At 54.4% G+C, this 20,635-nt stretch overlaps 1 protein-coding gene across 4 annotated transcripts in view; it reads left to right on the forward strand.

Moving 5' to 3' along the window:
* Positions 1-17,522, forward strand: part of LOC138819928 (splicing factor, suppressor of white-apricot homolog) — a 55,371-nt gene extending 37,849 nt beyond the window's left edge. For 2 of the 4 annotated variants that reach the window (XM_070011534.1, XM_070011535.1), the window contains exons 14-18: positions 2,379-2,644; positions 8,287-8,412; positions 15,554-15,727; positions 16,889-16,961; positions 17,142-17,522. In XM_070011534.1, coding sequence (XP_069867635.1) covers positions 2,379-2,644; positions 8,287-8,412; positions 15,554-15,727; positions 16,889-16,961; positions 17,142-17,207 — 705 coding nt within the window. In that variant the 3' untranslated portion in view covers positions 17,208-17,522. The remainder of the gene's footprint in view (positions 1-2,378; positions 2,645-8,286; positions 8,413-15,553; positions 15,728-16,888; positions 16,962-17,141) is intronic. The other 2 variants (XM_070011536.1, XM_070011537.1) reach the window with 1 other exon arrangement.
* The last annotated feature ends 3,113 nt before the right edge of the window (positions 17,523-20,635 follow it).

A 20,635-nucleotide genomic window follows, 5' to 3' on the forward strand; every position in this document is an offset into this window, starting at 1 on the left:
CAGTAAAATATTGATAACTTGAGGTTTATCACTTGCACCCTTTTTCTTGTATGCAGTTTAGTGCATTAAGCATGTCTGTCTAGCCGGGCACTGGTGGCTCATGCCTGTAATCCTAGCTGCTCAGAAGGCTGAGATCTGAGGCCAGCCCAAGGAGGAAAGTCTGTGAGACTCTTATCTCCAATAAACCACTCAGAAAACTGGAAGTGGCGCTGTGACTCAAGTGGTAGAGTCCTTGCCTTGAGCTGAAGAGCTGAGGGACAGTGCCTAGGCCCAGAGTTCAAGCCCCATGACGGACCGCCTCCCAAACAAAAGCATGTCTGTCTGTGCCAGCCACCACACCCAGAATCATTTTCTCTCCATACGCTAACCCTCCATCCACATGAAGCACCAACTGCTCTTTACAAGTTTAAGCACTATAAATGGGGCCCTCCCTAGGCACTATGCAGCATCTTGCTCTCTTCGTGCACAGAGCAAGTCTTTCCACACCAGAGCTTGAATTCGTGCTTGATGTGTTGCTGACATTGAAATAGTCAGTGGGCTGAGTGGCTGCCTGTGAGTCCCTGCCTCCGGCGGCCTGTTAGCCCCGCCCGCTGGTGGGAGTGCTGGGGCTCCGGGTCTCTCTGCTGTGAGTGTCCTCTGCCGGCTGCCCCCCCAGTGCGCCCCCAGCTGTGGGGTACCTTCTTCATGTGGAACACTGCAGAGGAGCTTCCGAGGGGTCCTGGCCGTTTGTCTGTGCCGTGTGGTGTTAGCTGTTGGTTCTCAGCGCTGCTTTTTCCCTTCTTTCAATACTGGAGATTGAGCCTAGCACCTCAGGCAATGTGGGCAAATGCTTTACCACTGAGCTACGTCCACAACTCTACTTTTTTTCCGTTTAAGGAGCATAGAATTCAATAAATTACAAATCCTACCCCTACTGGTGTCAGGAGTCTCCTCTGTTCTGTGCTGGGTTCTTGTGCGTACTTGATCTATTTCTCCGCACTAATCTGTTTGATTTCATTGGTCTTAAAGAGATAATTTGACATCTGCAGGCGTAATTTTAAAGATACCCTTCAATATACTTGTTGACATGGAAAGATAATGATGGATAGTATGCTAAATTACCAGACATTGTATAAAGTAAAGATGTGTACAGGTAGCACTGATAAAAGCGGGCATGGCTGGGTATGTGCTACCTGCTTGTCGTGGTAGCACTGAGGAGCTTGAGGCAGGAAGATCACAAGCCTAAGGCCATCTTGAGCTACATGGTGAGTACTTGTTTCAGAACGATGTGTGTGTGCTAGGTGCGTTCTCGTCCAGTCAAGCTGACAGTGTGCGCCATCGTGGCTGTGTGATGGCTGCTTTGTGGGAGCGCGCTCCGGTTCCCGGCACTCAGTGTTTCACTGGCGAAAGCACTATTGCGAGTTCATATGCTGATTTGTTGCTATCTATCATGGTAAAAGAATTTTCCAGGGTCAGCTGGGTGCCCGTAGCTCACACCTCTAATCCTAGCTGCTCAGGAGGCTGAGGCTGGGATCCGAGGATTGTGATTCAAAGCCAGCCCAGGCAGGAAAGTCCGTGAGACTCTTATGATCACTTGACCTTAGGTTGTTGCCTGTCCCAGAGAGTACAGCTCACTTCTCTCCTGAGCAGCGGAGGAAGCGCACCTCTGGAGGCCCTGTTAGGTGAGAGGCAGGAAGGGAAGCCCACCCACTGCCCCGGATGTACAGACGCAAGCGCACACCACGTCTGTCCCCGTCCCATTTCCTGGGGCTCAGGCAGCGGGAGCAGACCAGGCTAGCCCACCCAGGTGTTGCCTTGAATTTTTCCATAAACCTTACACCTAAATCTTCCAGGCAGAAAAGAGGAAATTGTGTTTCATGATTGTGAGTTGAGGACTGCCCTCTGGTAGAGGTTCGGCAGAAAGCAGGCGGCTGGCTGCCTGCGGGTTGGGTGCCTGGGCCCCTGGGTGAAAGTTGCTCTCAGTGACGTGCATTGAGACCAGTGCGGGCTTCAGTGTGCATGTGACATACCCAAGAGTCCTAAATTCAGAGACCAATCTCTTAGGCCTCCTCTAAAAATATTTCAGATTCATGAAAAACCTGGTGTTAGAGGTTGTGGCATCCCTGGATGGAAAGTTGTTAAAGGGCGAATATGGGTTTTCCTAACGCAGTGTCTTTGATAAGGTGCCCCCTTCATTGCTGGCCACAGACAGCCTAACCAACACTGCTCAACGTCTCTAGAGTTGTCCTTCGCCCCATAGAGGCCAGCCCCCAGAGAGAAGGCTCTCCTTCCTCACCCTCACGCCATCCAGCGGGTAGACCTGTTGCTGCAATAAAGTAGAAATTGGAGCTGTGCTGTAGAATGCCTGTTAAGGCCACTCCTTGGCTTTTCATTCTCAGGAAGCCAGTCCTGTGCCCTGTCCTCTGCTGGCTGGAGGCAGACCTCTGCCCACTGTGGATGCAAAACCACCGGAAAGGCCTTCAAGCAAAAGCAGAGATCCACCCCGAGAAGAAGAGAGAGAGAAGAAAAAGAAAAAGCACAAAAAACGGTCTCGGACTCGCTCTCGCTCTCCCAAATACCGCCCGTCCTCCAAGTCCAGGTCCAGGCCCCACTCGAAAGCGAGGCACTCCCTGCCCAGTGCCTACCGGACGGTGCGGCGCTCAAGGTGGGTGTGGCGCCCCGGGCCTCGCTGTGTACGTTAGGCCCCTCAGCCAGCAGCACGTGTGGCCGAGCGAAGGCCTGGAAGGGCAGGTGGGTGGAGGCAGGAGTGGGAGTGCTCCATGTCCACAGGAGAGCTACTTTTCAAGTCATGCCAACTACTGCCAGGTTTTCAGACATCGCTTAATTTTGCCTGTGATTCCAGCACTCGGGATGGGGCAGGAGAGCCTTAAGGTCAGGTCAGCCTGGGAAATACAGCCAGACTGTCTCCAAAAACAAGAGAAAGGTAATGGTGTACTTAAGTGCTGACAGTCGTGTGAGCAAGCCCAGCCTGTGTGTGCCAAGAGAGGCCAGGTGTGAGTATGCGAAGAGCAAGCCTAGCACATATGGGCAGAGTCCTTCCATTAGGACCCTGGTCCTGTTAGTGTGGATGAATTTCTCCTGCAAAACAAGAATACCTGGTCTGGTTCAGATGCCCTGCACCCCCAAGTGTGAGTCAGAGTGAGACCACAGAGGCCAGGGATAATCCCCGCTACTTGGGAGGTTGGGATAGAAACTTGTAGCAAGGTCAGCCAGGGGGAAAATGTTAGTAAGACCGCCTCTCAACCAGTACAACTGGGTGTCACAGTGTACATCTGTCGACCCAGCTATGCAGAAAGGGTTAAGTAGGTTTGTGGTCCAAGCTCGTGCAGACAAAAAACGAGACCCTAGCCCAAAAACAAGAGACAACAGTACGGATCTGTTTTAACCGTGTACCTCTTTAGGCTCCCAAAGTCCTCTTCATGATGAGCCAGTGTTTGAGAATGTGAACTCAGTCAGAGATCACAGAATTCGCTCCTTAGGTAAACAAAACACAGCAGTGGTCACCTTGCCAGAGGTTCAGAAAGGCTGCTCTACCATCAGCTGTCCCCAGGTCCCCTGAGCTCTTCCTATTGCCTCACACGGCCTGACTCTGGGCCTCCCTGTTTCTTCCGGAAGCCATGTTGGCTCTGTGGGAAAATGAAGATGTCCTGTGCTCTTCGTGTTGTCAGGGGCGTACTACACGCTCACCTTACTGGACACGGCCACAAAAGCCATACGCTGTGTTTTCCTGTTTCAAAGCTTACAGGGTTTATCAAGTAGTTAATGAAACTATAGATTTGCCTTTGTTGTTCTTTGTTGGCTAGTTCTTGAGAAATTCAGTCACTTCCTACCATTACACACACACACAAATCTCATGTCAACAACTGTGTGACATACCTTTTTTCTTTTTTTTTTCTGTCAGTTGTGGGGCTTGAACTCGGGGTCTGGGTGCTGTCCCTGAGCTTTTTTGCTCAAGGCTAGCACTCTACCACTTTGAAGTACAGTGCCACTGCTGGTTTTCTGGTGGTTTATTGGAGATAAAAGTCTCACAGATGTTCTTGCCCAGGCTGGCTTTGAACCACAATCCTCAGATCTAGGATTACAGGCATGAGCCACCGGTACCCGCTGATTTTTATATATGTAGCTCCTATGATTTGTATTGTGGGTCAAATTCTCTTTTTCAAAATTTTCTCATTTGGAAAACTTTGGTATTGCAATTATATAGCTGAAAACAAACAGCATAGGCCTGAGTGAGTCTCCCCAGCATACTAGCCCCAGTGGTGTGTCCCCAGCCAGTCCTGGGGCTTGAACTCAGAGCATGGGCACTGTCCCTGAGCTTCTCTTGCTCAAGGCTAGCACTCTACCACTTTTTTTTTAGTTAACACCGAAGTATGTATGTGTCAGACTTCTTTACCTGCTGTTCCTGTTTTCATTTGTTTTAATATCAATCACATCAAGCATTCTAAGTGGAATGAAGTATTGTACAGTTTACTTATGCCTAAAGTTTATGACTTAGATATTGTTTTTGTTTGCTTGCTTGTTTTTGTTGGTCGTGGGGCTTGAACTCTGGGCCTGGGCACTATCCTCAGCTCTTCAGCTCAAGGCTAGCCCTCTACCACTTGAGTCACAGTGCCATCCAGTTTTCTGGTGGTTTATTGGAGGTAAGAATCTCACAGACTGGGGCTGGGAAGGCAGTAGAGCACTTGCCTTGCATACATGAGGCCCTGGGTTCAATTCCTCAGCACCACATAAGCAAAAAGAAAAAAGCCAGAAATGGCGCTGTGGCTCAAGTGGTAGAGCGCTAGCCTTGAGCTGAAGAGCTGAGGGACAGCACCCAGGCCCAGAGTTCAGGCCCCAGGATTGAACCCAAAATTAAAAATAAAAGAGTCTCACAGACTTTCCTGCCCAGGCTGGCTTGGAACCTTGATCCTCAGCTCTCAGCCTCCTGAGTAGCTAGATTACAGGGTGAGCCACTGACGCCCGCATTAGGTATTGTTAAACTATATAAGACTAAAACTTGAAAGTGCATTTCTTTTTTAAAACCTTTAAGTGAGATTACTTGGTATTAATGTAATTACGTGAGATTACTTGGTATTAAGTGTCCGAATGCCTCTTCAGATTGCCCCCAGTCTTTGGGGGCTTATGGGCAGATATCTATATGGTAATGATATATTGCTTCCTTTCTACAAGTTAGCTCCATAAGTACTTTCAGAGGACAGATTGAGGAAGTGGCGCTGTGGCTCAAGCGGTAGAGCACTCTCCTTGAGCTGAAGAACGCAGGGACAGCGCCCAAGCCCAGAGTTCAAGCCCCACAACCTACCAAAAAAAAAAAAAGATAATATATGCCAGGCGCTGGTGGCTCATGCCTGTAATCCTAGCTACTCAGGAACAAAAAACAGAGGACAGATTGAGAGCATTTTTTTGGTGTGTCTTTTTTGTCTTGTCAGTCATGGGGCTTGAACTCGGCCTGGGCGCTGTCCCTTAGCTCTTCAGCTCAAAGCTAGCTCTCTACCACTGGAGCCACAGCACCACTTCCCATTTTCTGGTGGTTTACTAGAGATAAGAGTCTCATGGACTTTCCTGCCTGGGCTGGCTTTGAACCTTGATTCTTAGATCTCAGCCTCCCCAGTAGCTAGGATTACAGGCGTGAGCCACCAGCGCTGGGCTAGGACTTATTATTCAGTCTGAAAGAACTCAGGCAAAATGAAGTCATAATTTGGTTTGAAATTTGTGAAGTTTTATTGTCCATTTTCTCTGCACAGTAATGAGTAAAAGGCAATTTGATTTCCTAATCCTGTTTCTTAGAGACACGGGATATGCATGATAATGCTTGACATGATAATGGATGATAATGCTTGTTGTGGACAGGGGTGTGCTGTGCAGTGAACCCTGACCGGGTCTGGTGAAGGCCCAGGCAGGCAGCCCCAGCCCGCAGGATAGCTGTATGGTCAGGTGAAACCTGGTCTGGTGGGCACTGGCTGCCAGGCCACCGTCCCTTCTGAAGGGCCTGACAGAGGAGGGTGAGTGCACAGACAAGGTAGGTTAGGCAGACAGCTTGCATCGATGGAAAGAAACTCCTTACAAATGTGGGCAGTTGGGGCTGGGTGTTAGCTCAGCCGAAGAGCACCTGCCTGGAGAGCACAGGCCCTGAGTGCAGTCCTCAGCTCGGGGGGGAAAAAAGCTACAAAAGACCAAATGCGGTCAGTTACTCAGAGTTGCTGTGGTTTTTATGGGCTCATCACGCCTTTCTTTGAGAGCAGACCATTGTAATTACACAAGAAGAGCTATCTGCGTTGCCTTTTACTTGAAACCCTTTAATTGAGACCACTTGTCATCTTTAAGAAGCCCTCAAATGACGCTGCACAGAGTTACTTGTAAGATGGAATTCTGGGTTCCCACACTGAGCCTGATGAACAGAATAGAATACTAAAGCTTCTCTCCTTCAAAGTGAGACCCAGAGCATTATCCATTGCTATTTCCTGTGCCTTTTCTGAGGTGGCTTCCTTCCCTGAGGACAGCCACACCTCCTTGTAAGGAGTCTGACTGATGATAGCCACGGTGAAACAGTGTTGTGCATTGTTAGCATTGTGAGCTGCGGGCCTTGGGAATTAACTTGCTCTTCCTGACTGTTGGGTTTACTGTGGAGTTCTTTGTTAAGAATTGGTAGGTGCCGGGCACCGGTGGTTCACACCTGTCATCCTAGCTACTCAGGAGGCTGAGATCTGAGGATCACGGATCAAAGCCAGCCTGGGCAGGAAAGTCCATGAGACTCTTATCTCCAATAAACTACTCCGGAAGTGGCACTGTGGCTCAAGCAGTAGAGCGCTCACCTTGAGCTGAAGAGCTGAGGGACAGCGCCCAGGCCCAGAGTTCAAGCCCCATGACCAAACAAAAAAAAAAAAAGAATTGATAGGTGCCAGGCACCAGTGGCTCACACCTATAATCCTAGCTACTAAGGAGACTGAGATCTGAGGATCGAGGTTCAAAGCCGGAAAGTCTGAGACTCTTACCTCCAGAAAACCGGAAGTGGCGCTGTGGCTCAAGTGGTAGAGCGCTAGCCTTGGGCTGAAAAGCTGAGGGACAGTGCCTAGGCCCAGAGACAACAAAGAGAAGTTTTTCCTCACAGTTTTGGTAGCACCCAACCTGGCACACTTGATTCTGCATGTGAGGTCTCCCCAGGGACCAGTGCACAGAGCCTGGTGCCGCAGCCCTGCTGTGGCTGGGGCAGCACAGCAGGGGAGCTGTCAGATGTCAAGGTGTCTGCCTGCCCTGGCCTCCATGCTCCATCCTCGGGTCTTCAGGAAGGTCTGGGGAGCAGGTAGGGCTGTACAAGGAGTCCACACACCACCGGGTGGGAGAAGAGCCTGCGTCAGGCACCTTACTCTCAAGTGGGCTCTGGGCCAAGTGTAGCTCAGGAGTGATGTCTCTCCACACAAGGCAGTCAAGGGTAACTACAGGTTGATTCTTGAAACAACAGTGCTTGTGCATTTGGAGGTTTTATTGTAATTAAAATGATTCAGTGGAAAACTTTTTCAAATGGCACAATCAAGCTATTCTTTATATTGTTTCTCAGTGCGTTGTCATGGAAACAGAACAGAAATATGAGGGTTTTTCCCCCCAGATTTCTGCTTATTACAGGCTTTTCTGAAACAGTAATTTCACTGAATGAACAAAGAACTAAAGGAGAAGTCCCGGGCCACTGTCCAGGGACCTGTATCAGGGACCTCGGCCACCCATCGGGTGGGGCCCCTGGGGTCCTTCTTGCTATGGATGGATTGTGTCCCATCAGTAACAGAATGAGGCTCTTTAGGCCCAGTGAACAGAAGAGTAAGTTTTAGTGGATGCTTTTCCATCCGTGTAACCTCGTATTATCTGAATTACTCAGCCCAAGCTGTTGTGAGAGTGGCATGCTGAGTTGAGTTTGGGGCTTTGTGCCAGTGAGCCCGCAGCACCACCCAGCTTGAGGCCATGTGAGTAGGAGGCCAGCTGCGGCCCACAGACCTGCAGACCCTCAGGGGCCTTCCCTTGCCTGCATCTGACAGCATCGGCCAGCTGAAAGTTTCAGGCAGATGGACGGACAGAGGCTAGGAAGGGCAGAGAGAGTGTGACCTTGTGGGCAGTGGCCATACCAGTGCAGCCTCCCAAACCGACAGCCTGGGCGATGGGTCAGGAGTGAGCAGAGCAGGCATCTGAAGGGCCCTGGGCCCTGTCTGTGCCTGAGTGCAGACCCTGCCTTGCTTGCGGCAGCGGGGGAGTGTGCTGCACGGACCACACTCTAGAGCCGGCTGTCCCACCACTTCTGTCCAGGTCACGCTCCCGGTCCCCTCGGAGGAGAGCACACTCCCCCGAGAGACGGCGGGAAGAGAGGAGCGTCCCCACTGCGTACCGAGTGAGCAGCAGCCCGGGGGCCAGCAGGAAACGAACTCGCTCCAGGTAGGTGGCTGTGTACCCACAGGTGCACACTTGAGGGTTCCCTGGGCAGAAAGGGTCTGAAGACTGTGTGTGTGTCTGTGTGTGTGCATGTCTGCACACGTGTGCGTGTGTGTGTGTGCGCGTGCATGCTCATTATCACTGTAGGTGATGAATGAGGTGCGCTCCTGGAGCTCAGGCTGGCCCAGCCGGGTGGCCTGCTGCCTGTTGGAGTTAGAGGCTCACCAGGGCATTGCACCCCAACCTTACTGCTTCCTGGACCAGCGCTCATGTCCCCCTCTTGCCTCTTGGCAAGGCACAGGAAGGAGGACTGGAGCTTGTGACTTCCGCCTTAGTGTCCTCCCCAGTCTCCCCATCAGGCCTCGGCCCGCCGGGGCCATCCCAACGCTGCACCACGCTCACTCAGTGCCCTGGGTTCCCTTCTGTGAGCCCCCCCCCCCCCCGTGGGGTGGTAGCCAACCCTGTGTGTGTGGCCTGTGGCGGCTTAGCAGAGGGGAGTACACACTAGCAACCAGTCACTACAAGGGCATGAAGCAGGGGGCCCGTCCCAGTGAGCTCAGCAGAACACATCCGCCCTGGGACCTGGCGTGTGCTCCTCTGAGCAACACCAAGGTCCAGGCTTGCGCAGCCTGAGAGGGTGGGCAGCACTTCCAGGGCAGCGCACTCGCGGCCACTGGGGACACCTGAGAGCAGCCTCTTGGCCAGTGTCACTGACAGACTCCCAGTGTCTCCAGAGGGACGGGAGCCTTAGGATCCAGGAAGTAGGGCTGAGCAGTGGGCCAAGTAGAGTAAGGCCAGGCCCGGGGGGACAGCAGATGGCAGTCAGCCCTTGCCCACAGCGCCCTCGAAGGGCCCTGGGGAGACCCAGGTAATCATGGAAGCCACCGGAAGACAGAACTCCTCCTGGAAATGGAACAGAAAAGCTGGCTGCTGCTAGTGAACGGTTCTTGTTCAGACGCTGGGTCTGTGCCTTGGCAGTCCCGCACTCAGTATGCCCAGCTACCAGTGTGTGCATTTTATTCCTTAAGCAAGTAGCTTAACATTTGAAAGTCAGCACCACCTTTGAAATGCATAAAGGGCATAGTCTAAAATTAATCCCTTGTAGCCAAAGATCTCTCTTCACACAACAGTTCTCTCTTTGCTCCCAAATTAGCCTTTCTTTAAAGGCAGTCCTGGGAGGAGGTGTTAGCGATAGGGGGCCCAGCTGTGGCTGCCCTGTGTGGCTTGCCCACAGGGGCTCTGGGTAAAGAAGGGAGGGTGGTCAGCTCTCTGCCCACCAGCAAGGAGGGCAGAGACGCCACTACAGATCAGTTTTCTTTTTTCATTTTTTTTCTTTATTTTCTTTTTGGCTCAAGGCTAGCACTCTAATCACAGTGTCACTTCTGGCTTTTTGTTTATGTGGTACTGAGAAATCGAACGCAGCGCTTCATGCATGCTAGGCAAGTATTTCTGCCCCTAAGCCACAGTCCCAGCCCAAACAGGCCAGTTTTCTACTGAGTTCTAAGTCCAGCTGTGCGGTTCATCTGCGGGTCTCTCCATTGCATGAAACAAATTCACTATCACACTAATCCTGTGGCATCATCCACCCAAGGCTACTTCTACAGACACTACTGCCTACTTCTTTTGCTGACTTGTTTTTAAAATGATTTCACTTAAGGTGAAGTGGTTTTGGGGGATTAGACAGGGGCTTCTTATGTAGCCCAGACTGGCTTTGAACCCAAAAGCCTGCTGTCTCAGCCTCCTGAGTGCTGGGATGGCTAGGTGGGGCCTTCTGGGAAGGGTTTCATAGAGCGTCACCCGTCTGCGCCTTCCTAGCGCAGTGTGAACACCACACACATTCCTCCCGTGACCCCGTAATGCAGTGCTCACACGCGTGAACACCACACACATTCCACCCGTGACCCCCTAATGCAGCGCTCACACGCGTGAACACACATTACACCCGTGACCCCCAATGCAGTGCTCACACGCGTGAACACACACATTCCACCCGTGACCCCCTAATGCAGTGCTCACACGCATGAACACCACACACATTCCTCCCGTGACCCCCTAATGCAGTGCTCACACGTGTGAACACACACATTCCACCCGTGACCCCCAATGCAGTGCTCACACGCGTGAACACACACATTCCACCCGTGACCCCCTAATGCAGCGCTCACATGCGTGAACACACACATTCCACCCGTGACCCCCTAATGCAGTGCTCACACGCGTGAACACATTCCACCCGTGACCCCCTAATGCAGTGCTCACACGCGTGAACACATTCCACCCGTGACCCCCTAATGCAGTGCTCACACGCATGAACACATTCCACCCGTGACCCCCTAATGCAGTGCTCACGCGTGAACACACACATTCCACCCGTGACCCCCTAATGCAGTGCTCACACACGTGAACACACACACATTCCACCCGTGACCCCCTAATGCAGTGCTCACACGTGTGAACACACACATTCCACCCGTGACCCCCTAATGCAGTGCTCACACGTGTGAACACACATTCCACCCGTGACCCCCTAATGCAGTGCTCACACGCGTGAACACACACATTCCACCTGTGACCCCCAATGCAGTGCTCACACGCGTGAACACACATTCCACCCGTGACCCCCAATGCAGTGCTCACACACGTGAACACACATTCCACCCGTGACCCCCTAATGCAGTGCTCACACGCATGAACACACACACATTCCACCCGTGACCCCCTAATGCAGTGCTCACACACGTGAACACACATTCCACCCGTGACCCCCTAATGCAGTGCTCACACGTGTGAACACACACATTCCACCCGTGACCCCCAATGCAGTGCTCACACGCGTGAACACACATTCCACCCGTGACCCCCTAATGCAGTGCTCACATGCGTGAACACACACATTCCACCCGTGACCCCCAATGCAGTGCTCACACGCGTGAACACACATTCCACCCGTGACCCCCTAATGCAGTGCTCACACGCATGAACACACACATTCCACCCGTGACCCCCTAATGCAGTGCTCACACGCGTGAACACACACATTCCACCCGTGACCCCCTAATGCAGTGCTCACACGCATGAACACACACATTCCACCCGTGACCCCCTAATGCAGTGCTCACACGCATGAACACACATTCCACCCGTGACCCCCTAATGCAGCACTCACACGCATGAACACACATTCCACCCGTGACCCTCTAATGCAGTGCTCACACGTGTGAACACACACATTCCACCCGTGACCCCCTAATGCAGTGCTCACACGCATGAACACACACACATTCCACCCATGACCCCCTAATGCAGTGCTCACACGCGTGAACACACATTCCACCCGTGACCCCCTAATGCAGTGCTCACACGCGTGAACACACACATTCCACCCGTGACCCCCTAATGCAGTGCTCACACGTGTGAACACACACATTCCACCCGTGACCCCCTAATGCAGTGCTCACACGCATGAACACACACACATTCCACCCATGACCCCCTAATGCAGTGCTCACACGCATGAACACATTCCACCCGTGACCCCCTAATGCAGCGCTCACACGCGTGAACACACATTCAACCCGTGACCCCCTAATGCAGTGCTCACACGCATGAACACATATTCCACCCGTGACTCCCTACATTTTGCCACATTTGCTCCTTTGGGCATTCTGCTCCTTTTCCCTCCTGCCTATGTGCTCTGAACCCAGGCTGGCCGGCCGGCTGCTGCAGGGCCGTTGGACTGCTCCCTGTTTTCAGGAAGGTGTGCATTATTTTGGCAGGAACAATTTGTAAACCAGTTTGTGTAGCATCAGGAGACAGCAATGTCTGTCTGCACCAGTGTCTGGTGCCGAGGCAGTGGCCTGGTGAGGATGTTCTGCGTCTTCCTCTGAGCAGCAGGGGTCTGTGAGGGCCCTGTGGGCCTGTGTGAACCGTGTTCTGGCGGCTCTGCCCGCTGGCACACCAGCTGTCCCTGGCGGGATAGTGGCTTTCTAGCCCTCTTGCTCTGAGCTTGTTAGCCGCCTCCTCTGGAAGGAAGAGCCCTCCATTTTCATGGCACCTTAGGCTCGAAGCCTGGGGCTAGTTCGATGGGCTCCATACAGTCTCTCACCTCACCACTCCGTTCATGGTAACATTGCCTCATATCTGACCAGGGGAGTCCTTGTAAGCTGGTCTGATTTTTTTTTTTTTTATACATCCCAGTGCTCTTTGATCCTCTGAGCATAAAGGTCAATGCAGTGTGGTAACAGAAAACCCACACTGTTCACAAGAGGCACTTTGAGTCCATTATAAAAGCATGTTTCACGAGTACGTTCACAAGCATTCATAACACATAGTGATGCATAACAAAAGCGTCCTAGCTCCTTAAGGGGCTGGAGAGCTGGAGGATCACAGTTCACAGCCAGCCTGAGCAGAAAAGTCCATAGGATTCCATCTCCAACTAGCCAGCAACATGTCAGACTGGAGGCCTGGCTCAAGTGAGAGAGCATCAGTGTGAGCAAGAAAGCTAAAAGTCCAGCAGAAGCACAAAGCCCAAGGATTAGCACAAGAAGAAGGGGGGAGGGGGAGGAGAAGGAAAGAAGAAAAATTAATGAGTGGCCCAGGAGTTTTTGTTGGTGGTGGTAGTGCCATTGAGCACCTAGTGCGTGCCACGTGGTGCTCGGGAGCAACTGGCAAGCACTGTTGGTGGGCGGCTCCCGTGTCGCTCCTCAAGGCTCTGATAGTGAAGAGATACAGACTGTAACCCCCACCGTGCATGTGGCTCAAGGGCTGCTGGAAGATACGCAACACTTACGATGCTTTATTAGATTCTAAAGGAAGCAGAAAAGGGCAGAAAGAGAAAGCGAAAAAGCAAGTGGAGCGAGTTAGACAGTAAAATGTTCGTGTAAAGAATGGCGATTGGGTAAACAGACAAAAAGGCAGAGGTTGGGGTGGGCGGCTTACAGAGAAGTACTACATTGTGTTTTTCAGTGCTAGGGTTGAACTAGGGCTCATACATGCTGAAGCCAGCACTCTTACCACTGAGTTATACCCCCACTTTAACTATTAGCACACAGGGTTGGGAATGTGGCTTAATGATAGCGTACTTGCCTAGTATGTCTGAAACCCTCGGTACCACCTTAACAAAAGGCAGAAATGGCGCTGTGGCTCAAGTGGTAGAATAATGTAACCTTGAGCAAAAGAAGCTCAGGGACAGTGGCCCTGAGTTTAAGCCCTGGGACTGGCAAAAAAGCTGGATGGATGGATAGATAAGTAGATCGATCAAATAGGTTAGAACTATAAAGGTGGAAATAAACCATCACCACCACAACCCCTTCTCCATGCTGGTGGCAAGATACAGCTATGTTGTTATGAAGCCAGCAATGGGCTCCGGGGCATCTCCTGGAGGACAGAGGGGTAACCCCGGGAGAAAGCTAGTTCAGAGCTGTGCCCCATGACCTTGGGAGGCAGCACTGTGCCCCGTGACCTTACCTTAGGACAGGGCCCTGTGCCCCATGACCTTGAGAGGCAGTCAGCACTGAGGCATGTGTCCCATGGAGAGGCAGCTGGGCTGTGTTAGCCAAGGTGTAGAGGCCATGAGCTAGCTGCCGGGAAGTGTCCAGAACACCTCAGTGTTTTCCTGGTATCCATCAGTAACCCAGGAGGGAGAGAAGAAGGGACAGTAACAGCCTGAGACTCTGCCTCAAAGCTAGTGTGCTACTCCTGAGCCTGGCCTTTTGGTAGTTAATTAGAGATGTAAGTCTCGGGCTTTCCTGCTGAGGCTATCTTTGAAGCCTACTGAATAGGATAACAGCGCTAGCCACTCGTGCCGGCTTCCTGGTGCTTCTTAAAGATTAGGAAGTCGGGGCTGGGAAGGTGGCTCAGTGGTAGAGCGCTTGCCTTGCATGCTCGAGGCCCTGGGTTCGATTCCTCAGCACCACATAAGCAAAAAGAAAAACTGGAAGTGGTTCTGTGGCTCAAGTGGTAGAGCACTAGCCTTGAGCTGAAGAGCTGAGGGACAGCGCCCAGGCCCAGAGTTCAGGCCCCATGACCGGACCAAAAAAAAAAAAAAAAAAAAAAGATGAGCAAGTCTGAGGGAGGTGTGACAGGGGCTGCGGGCTCGGGGGTCCTATCCTGAGTGAGATGGAAGTAGGCTTACAGCATCTCAGGACTGGACAGACCTGGACACCGAGTGTGACAGTGGACGGACCTGGACACCGAGCGAGTGTGACAGAGGACGAACCAGGATGCTGAGCATGGTAGTGGCCCCAGAGCAGGACTTGGTCTGTGCCCAGCTGGGACTCGTAGTCAGAGGCAGGTATGCAGCCATCATCCCCCACAGCGCTGGGCGGGACAGTGCTGAGCATTTGTGTGTGCGGTGTTTGACTTGAGAACCTTGCTGAACCAGTGTAAGTGTAAAACCATGTAAAATGGGTAGAGTGCAATGAAAGCCAGCACATGACCCAGAGCCAAGCTTCTTCCTGCAGGGTGGCTGCCGTGGGTGGTTGTGTGAACCTTGGTGCGCTGTGGGTGGACTTGAGGGCCACAGCTTTCACAGACATGCGTGGGTGGAGGCCACAGGTTTCACGGGCATGCGTGGAGAGGTGAATTCATGAGCATGTGTGGGTGGAGGGCCACAGGTTTCACAGACATGTGTGGGTGGAGGGCCACAGGTTTCACAGACGTGTGGGTGGAGGGCCACAGGTTTCACAGACGTGGGTGGGTGGAGGGCCACAGGTTTCATGAGCATGCGTGGGTGGAGGCCACAGGTTTCACGGGCATGTGTGGAGAGGTGAATTCATGAGCATGCGTGGAGAGGTGGAGGGCCACAGGTTTCACAGACGTGGGTGGGTGGAGGGCCACAGGTTTCACAGACGTGGGTGGGTGGGGGGCCACAGGTTTCACAGACGTGGGTGGGGGGGCCACAGGTTTCACAGACGTGGGGGGGGACCACAGGTTTCACGGGCATGTGTGGAGAGGTGAATTCATGAGCATGCATGGAGAGGTGAATTCATGAGCATGTGTGGAGAGGTGGAGGGCCACAGCTTTCACAGACACGTGGAGAGAGATACAGCTGCACAGAGAGGTCTCACTGTGAAGATGCCTCCAGAAGGAAGCTCGGGGCACACCCCATGCCTGTGCACTCCTCACCAAGATGTTTTCCTTACAGAAGTCCTCATGAGAAGAAGAAGAAGCGGCGGTCGAGGTCTCGGACCAAGGCCAAGGCCCGGTCCCAGTCCTCCTCCCCCAGCAAGCAGGCAGCCCACCGTCCAGCGGCCCATGCCGCCCACTCGGCCAGCATCTCTCCTGTGGAGAGCCGGAGCTCCAGCCAGGAGCGTTCCAGGTGACCGTGACCTGGGCAGGTCTCAATGGGAACAGCAGAGAGTGGCAGGTGGTGCCGGTCTCTGGGGCATACCTTGGGCGGGGATGTCAGCTGGCCTGGCCTCCCATGGGAGTGAGTTGGGACAGCTCCTCAGAACCTGTTCGTAGCCACGCTATAGCCCCGAGATCCCAGAGGTCCTGCAGTAGCCTGTTTGGATCCAGGGGTAAGCAGCCTTGCAGACCGGCCATGCCCCGTCCTGCTCCACAGGGTCTTTCTGACATGTGCCCTCAGGAGTGGGCCGTGGAAAGCCCAGGGGAACCAGCACTCCTCTGCCACAAAGGCCAGGGGCTAGCTAACTTCCAGCCAGATGAGAGTCCAGAGGGGACTGCAGTCAGGTGCCCGTGGCAGGGACCCGGGAGCACCGAGGCCCAGTTTGAAGCTGTCTGGGCCCAGGCTGTGGGGAAGCGCCTCCTCCCAGGGGCTCTGGCCCCTCCCCACCAGGAGGGTCCCATGAGGGGTAAGAGGCCCACCTGATCTGGGTGCTGAGCTTTCATAGGAGTGAATGGACATGATGGGGGCTGGAGGCGCAGAGAGCAGCTCACACGAGCCAGTCAGCATCTGAGATGCCTCTCCCTGCTTAGAGGGGGTGAGCACCTCCAGGCCTCGGCCGGGAGCCTGAATGTGAGGCACAAGTGCCTCCTTCCTGCCGTCTTCCAGAGAATCAGGGACATGAGCTGGGCTCCGGTGCCTCACACCTGTCATCCCAACTACCCAGGAGACCCAGGGTGGAGAGTTGCAGTTCAAAGCCAGCCCAGGCAGGAAAGGTCAGGAGAACCTTTATCTCCAGTGAACCACCAGAAATGGTGCAGTGGTTCAAGTGGTAGAGCACTAGCATTGAGCAAAAAGAGCTCAGGAACAGTTCGTAGGTCCTGAGTTTAAGCCCCACAACTGACCAAAAAGGAAAAAGGAAAAAAAAAAAATGATATGAAGACAGATTTTGAGCTAGAGTCATCTTAGAAAATAGCTTGAAGTGGGTATAACATAAAATACATGTTTGTGATGCTTGTAATTTTTAGTTTCTGGAAACAAATGCAGTGTTTCCGGCTGGGGGAGGCTGGGGCGTGGACGCTCTCGATCACTGACCAGATGGTGTGTGCTTAAGCTTCTGTTCTTCTGTATTAGGGGAGTTTCTCAGGAAAAAGATGGCCAGATCTCTTCAGCAATCGTTTCTTCTGTGCAGAGCAAAATCACTCAGGTACAGTCCGCGTCGTGTCTGCCCCTTCCAGTCTGTGGTGGGCAGGGCCCTGTGCCTGTGGCCACGGAGGCCATCAGTGGGAGGTTTAGAACGAGGCTGAGGCTGTGACTTTGGCCCCGTGAGAGCCGGCGTCAGCCTGGGCTGCAGCTCACAGACCCTCCTCCCTGTCTTACTGCGTAGGATCTCATGGCCAAAGTAAGAGCGATGCTCGCAGCTTCCAAAAACCTGCAAACGAGCGCGTCCTGAGGCACAGCCGCCACGGGAGCCAGTCCCGCGCGCACGCGCATCACTCGCCTGCTGGTGGGGCCACAGCTCCAGGACTCTGGCACCGAAGCGGGGGCGGGGCAGCTCCCGCCTGCAGACCCCCACGGCCATCGGGTTCTTCTCCAGACTCCCTGGGACCGTCGGTGGCTTTTGTAAATTTTTGATGACATTTTCAGCTTAAGATTTTTGACCAGCAATCTCTTACCTGTATATTTGTAAATAATATCATGTTTCTGTGGAGATGTATTATCGAATAAAATGGGAAGAAAGCTCTTTTCTAGCTCACAGCCTTGAGGTGGCTTCCTTCTTTGGGCTGTGGCTCTGTTTATTGCATGTCACCTGCAGTTGGACTGTGGGTCAGGACGCTCCAGGAGTGGCCTCTGTCCTGGCGTGGTCCAGCCCCGCCTGTGGCTCCCGTGCCTCTGTCCCGCCTGTGGCTCCCGTGCCTCTGTCCTAGCGTGGTCCAGCCCCGCCTGTGGCTCCCGTGCCTCTGGCCTGGCGTGGTCCAGCCCCGCCTGTGGCTCCCGTGCCTCTGGCCTGGCGTGGTCCAGCCCCGCCTGTGGCTCCCGTGCCTCTGTCCCGCCTGTGGCTCCCATGCCTCTGTCCTGGTGTGGTCCAGCCCCGCCTGTGGCTCCCATGCCTCTGTCCTGGCGTGGTCCAGCCCCGCCTGTGGCTCCTGTGCCTCTGGCCTGGCGTGGTCCAGCCCCGCCTGTGGCTCCCGTGCCTCTGTCCCGCCTGTGGCTCCCGTGCCTCTGTCCCGCCTGTGGCTCCCGTGCCTCTGGCCTGGCGTGGTCCAACCCCGCCTGTGGCTCCCGTGCCTCTGTCCTGGCGTGGTCCAACCCCGCCTGTGGCTCCCGTGCCTCTGGCCTGGCGTGGTCCAACCCCGCCTGTGGCTCCCGTGCCTCTGTCCTGGCGTGATCCAGTCCCGCCTGTGGCTCCCGTGCCTCTGTCCCGCCTGTGGCTCCCATGCCTCTGTCCCGCCTGTGGCTCCCATGCCTCTGTCCTGGTGTGGTCCAGCCCCGCCTGTGGCTCCCATGCCTCTGTCCTGGTATGGTCCAGCCCCGCCTGTGGCTCCCGTGCCTCTGTCCCGCCTGTGGCTCCCGTGCCTCTGTCCTGGCGTGGTCCAACCCCGCCTGTGGCTCCCGTGCCTCTGGCCTGGCCCACCGCAGGCCACCCGCGGCCCTTTGTCTTGCAGGCTGGCGCCGTGCAGTGGTGACAAGGCCCTGCGCCAGGCTGCCATTGGCTCTGCAGGCGCTGCGGGTCCACTCCTGCCTGGAGGTTGTCCTGGCATTCAGGTGCCTGGGACACTGACAGGCCCTGCGGGGTTCTGGCTGTCAAAGCCTCTGACCCCACAGTGCCCCGTCATTCACGCCTGACTCCCCAGCCAGGCTGGCCTCCAGGATCAGGTTTCACCTTCGGGTCAGCCCATGTGGCAGACCCTGTGCTGGTTGTGGGCTAGTGCGGGTGGGCAGGCAGAGTGGGGACCCTGGAGAAGGGGTTGAAGAGGGGCTCACGGGAGCAAGCAGCCCGCAGGTCCCTTCACCAGGTGGTTCCTAAGAGGTGCTGCGCCGTGTTCTCCCCCAGCTCTTCCTGAGGTGCTTCGCCAGGGCCCAGGCCCCTCCCCAGTGGCCAGGCCACAGCTGCCACCCAGTAAATGCGGCGTGCACCCTCCTCATGCCTGAATGCCAGTAGCTGTACACATGCCCCTGGCTGAGACCACAGTGGGCAACAGAGAGCCCAGGACCCAGGTCACCGGCCGCCAGCCTGGGAGTCTGGGCGGCACAGAGCCCTGGTTCCCTGAAGGATAACCTACAGAGCAAATGAGCTGACTGGAGTGAGGTGAAGACTTGCTTTAATTACAAGTTCATTAACTATTCAGCAGGGGCAGCTTGGGGAAGCAGGAGCGCCAGGCATCTGAGTGGATGGCCGAGAAGGCGCATGCGGCAGCCTCTGTCTTAGCCTGGACGTGTCCTGCAGGACATGCGTGGGATTTGAGACGGGTAGAAGTGATGCCCAGGTAACCACCTCACCAACTTGAAGTTACCAGCAGTAAATGGTGCCAAAGCAGAAACAGATTGGCAGTAGCCAGACTACCGCGGGACCCCGCTGGTTCTGCCACAACGCTGTGCAGCCATGGGCTCACGGCTTCCAGAGAAGGCCTCTGCCACCAGCGCAGCCTCAGCAGGGCTCGGGCCCAGCCTCAGAGCTGTGTGCGCTCAGCAAGCCCACACCACTCGGACCAGGCCGGGGGGGGGGGGGGGGGCAGTTAGAGCCAGAGACAGCAGGCTGGTCCCAGAGAGATGGAGTGGCCGCCAGAACCAGCGAGCAAGGGAGCAGGTAAGAACGCACACACAGTCAAGGAGATGTCAGAGCTGTGCTCAGCCAGGCACAGCGCAGCTGGCTACGATACCGTGGGAACAGCTCATACCATTAGAGTGTGCACGTGTGTTCAAGATGAGACACTGACCCCACGTGGACCATCCCTGGCACCAGATTCAGAGACAGCAGGGAGGGTCCCAGGACCCTCGCACTTGGTGTTTAACAGACACAGATTCTATTTGGGGAGTTGAAGGGTACCTGTGGCCTCAGGCCCATCTAGCTTGGGTTTTCTGATAGCTCAAACTGTCTGTGGTGCACCGTCAGAGTGATTCACAAGTGGACCACCTGGGATTGCCATGTTCTAGGGCTGGGCTGTGGTCTCCCCGGACCCTTCATGTTCGAGAACCTTCTGATCCCTGAGCCCCCAGCCCCCAGCTACTGTCCTCTGTCATGTCAGCAAACCGTGAGACAAATAGGGGACGGCCGTTCAATACTGGTCAATCACAGCATTAAAGACAGACTTTATTGTGAGCACACCTTGTTAATGTTGGTCCTTTAAGCTTGACTCCCTGTGAGGCCTTGCTTGGTGTGTGCTGGCAGCCACCTGCTCTGAACTCTTGGTGGCTGCCTTGAGGGATCTGGACAACCACAGTTGCCTGCTGCTGGAGCACAAGACTGTTCCAGCCACAACTGTCAGCCAACAGCCGGCCCAGATGTCACAAGCCTCAGGGAGCTCGAGGTCCTGCAGCGGCTTCCACCCAGGCCAGGGGCGGAGCCCTCCCCCCCCCCCCCCCCCCCCCGTGCCTCAGCAGGCCTGAGATTGGTGCAGGTCCAATCTTCATTTGTGTGGTCTCCTGTGATTGGTAGAAACAGCTTTGGCCTGCCCCCTTTCTAGTATATAGGCCCCACGCGGAGGGTAGTCTAGGTGATGCCTTCCTGCGTTGCCCCTGCATTTGTAACATTTGATCCAAAAAAACATTCTCTCCATGGGGCTGAGAAGGTAGCTCAGTGGTAGAGCGCTTGCCTTGCATGCCTGAGGCCCTGGGTTCGATTCCTCAGCACCACAAAAGCAAAAACAAAAAAAAGCCGGA

Source organism: Dipodomys merriami, unplaced genomic scaffold (assembly GCF_024711535.1).
Source record: "Dipodomys merriami isolate MVZ:Mamm:240054 unplaced genomic scaffold, mDipMer1.0.p SCAF_827, whole genome shotgun sequence".
NCBI lineage: Eukaryota > Metazoa > Chordata > Mammalia > Rodentia > Heteromyidae > Dipodomys > Dipodomys merriami.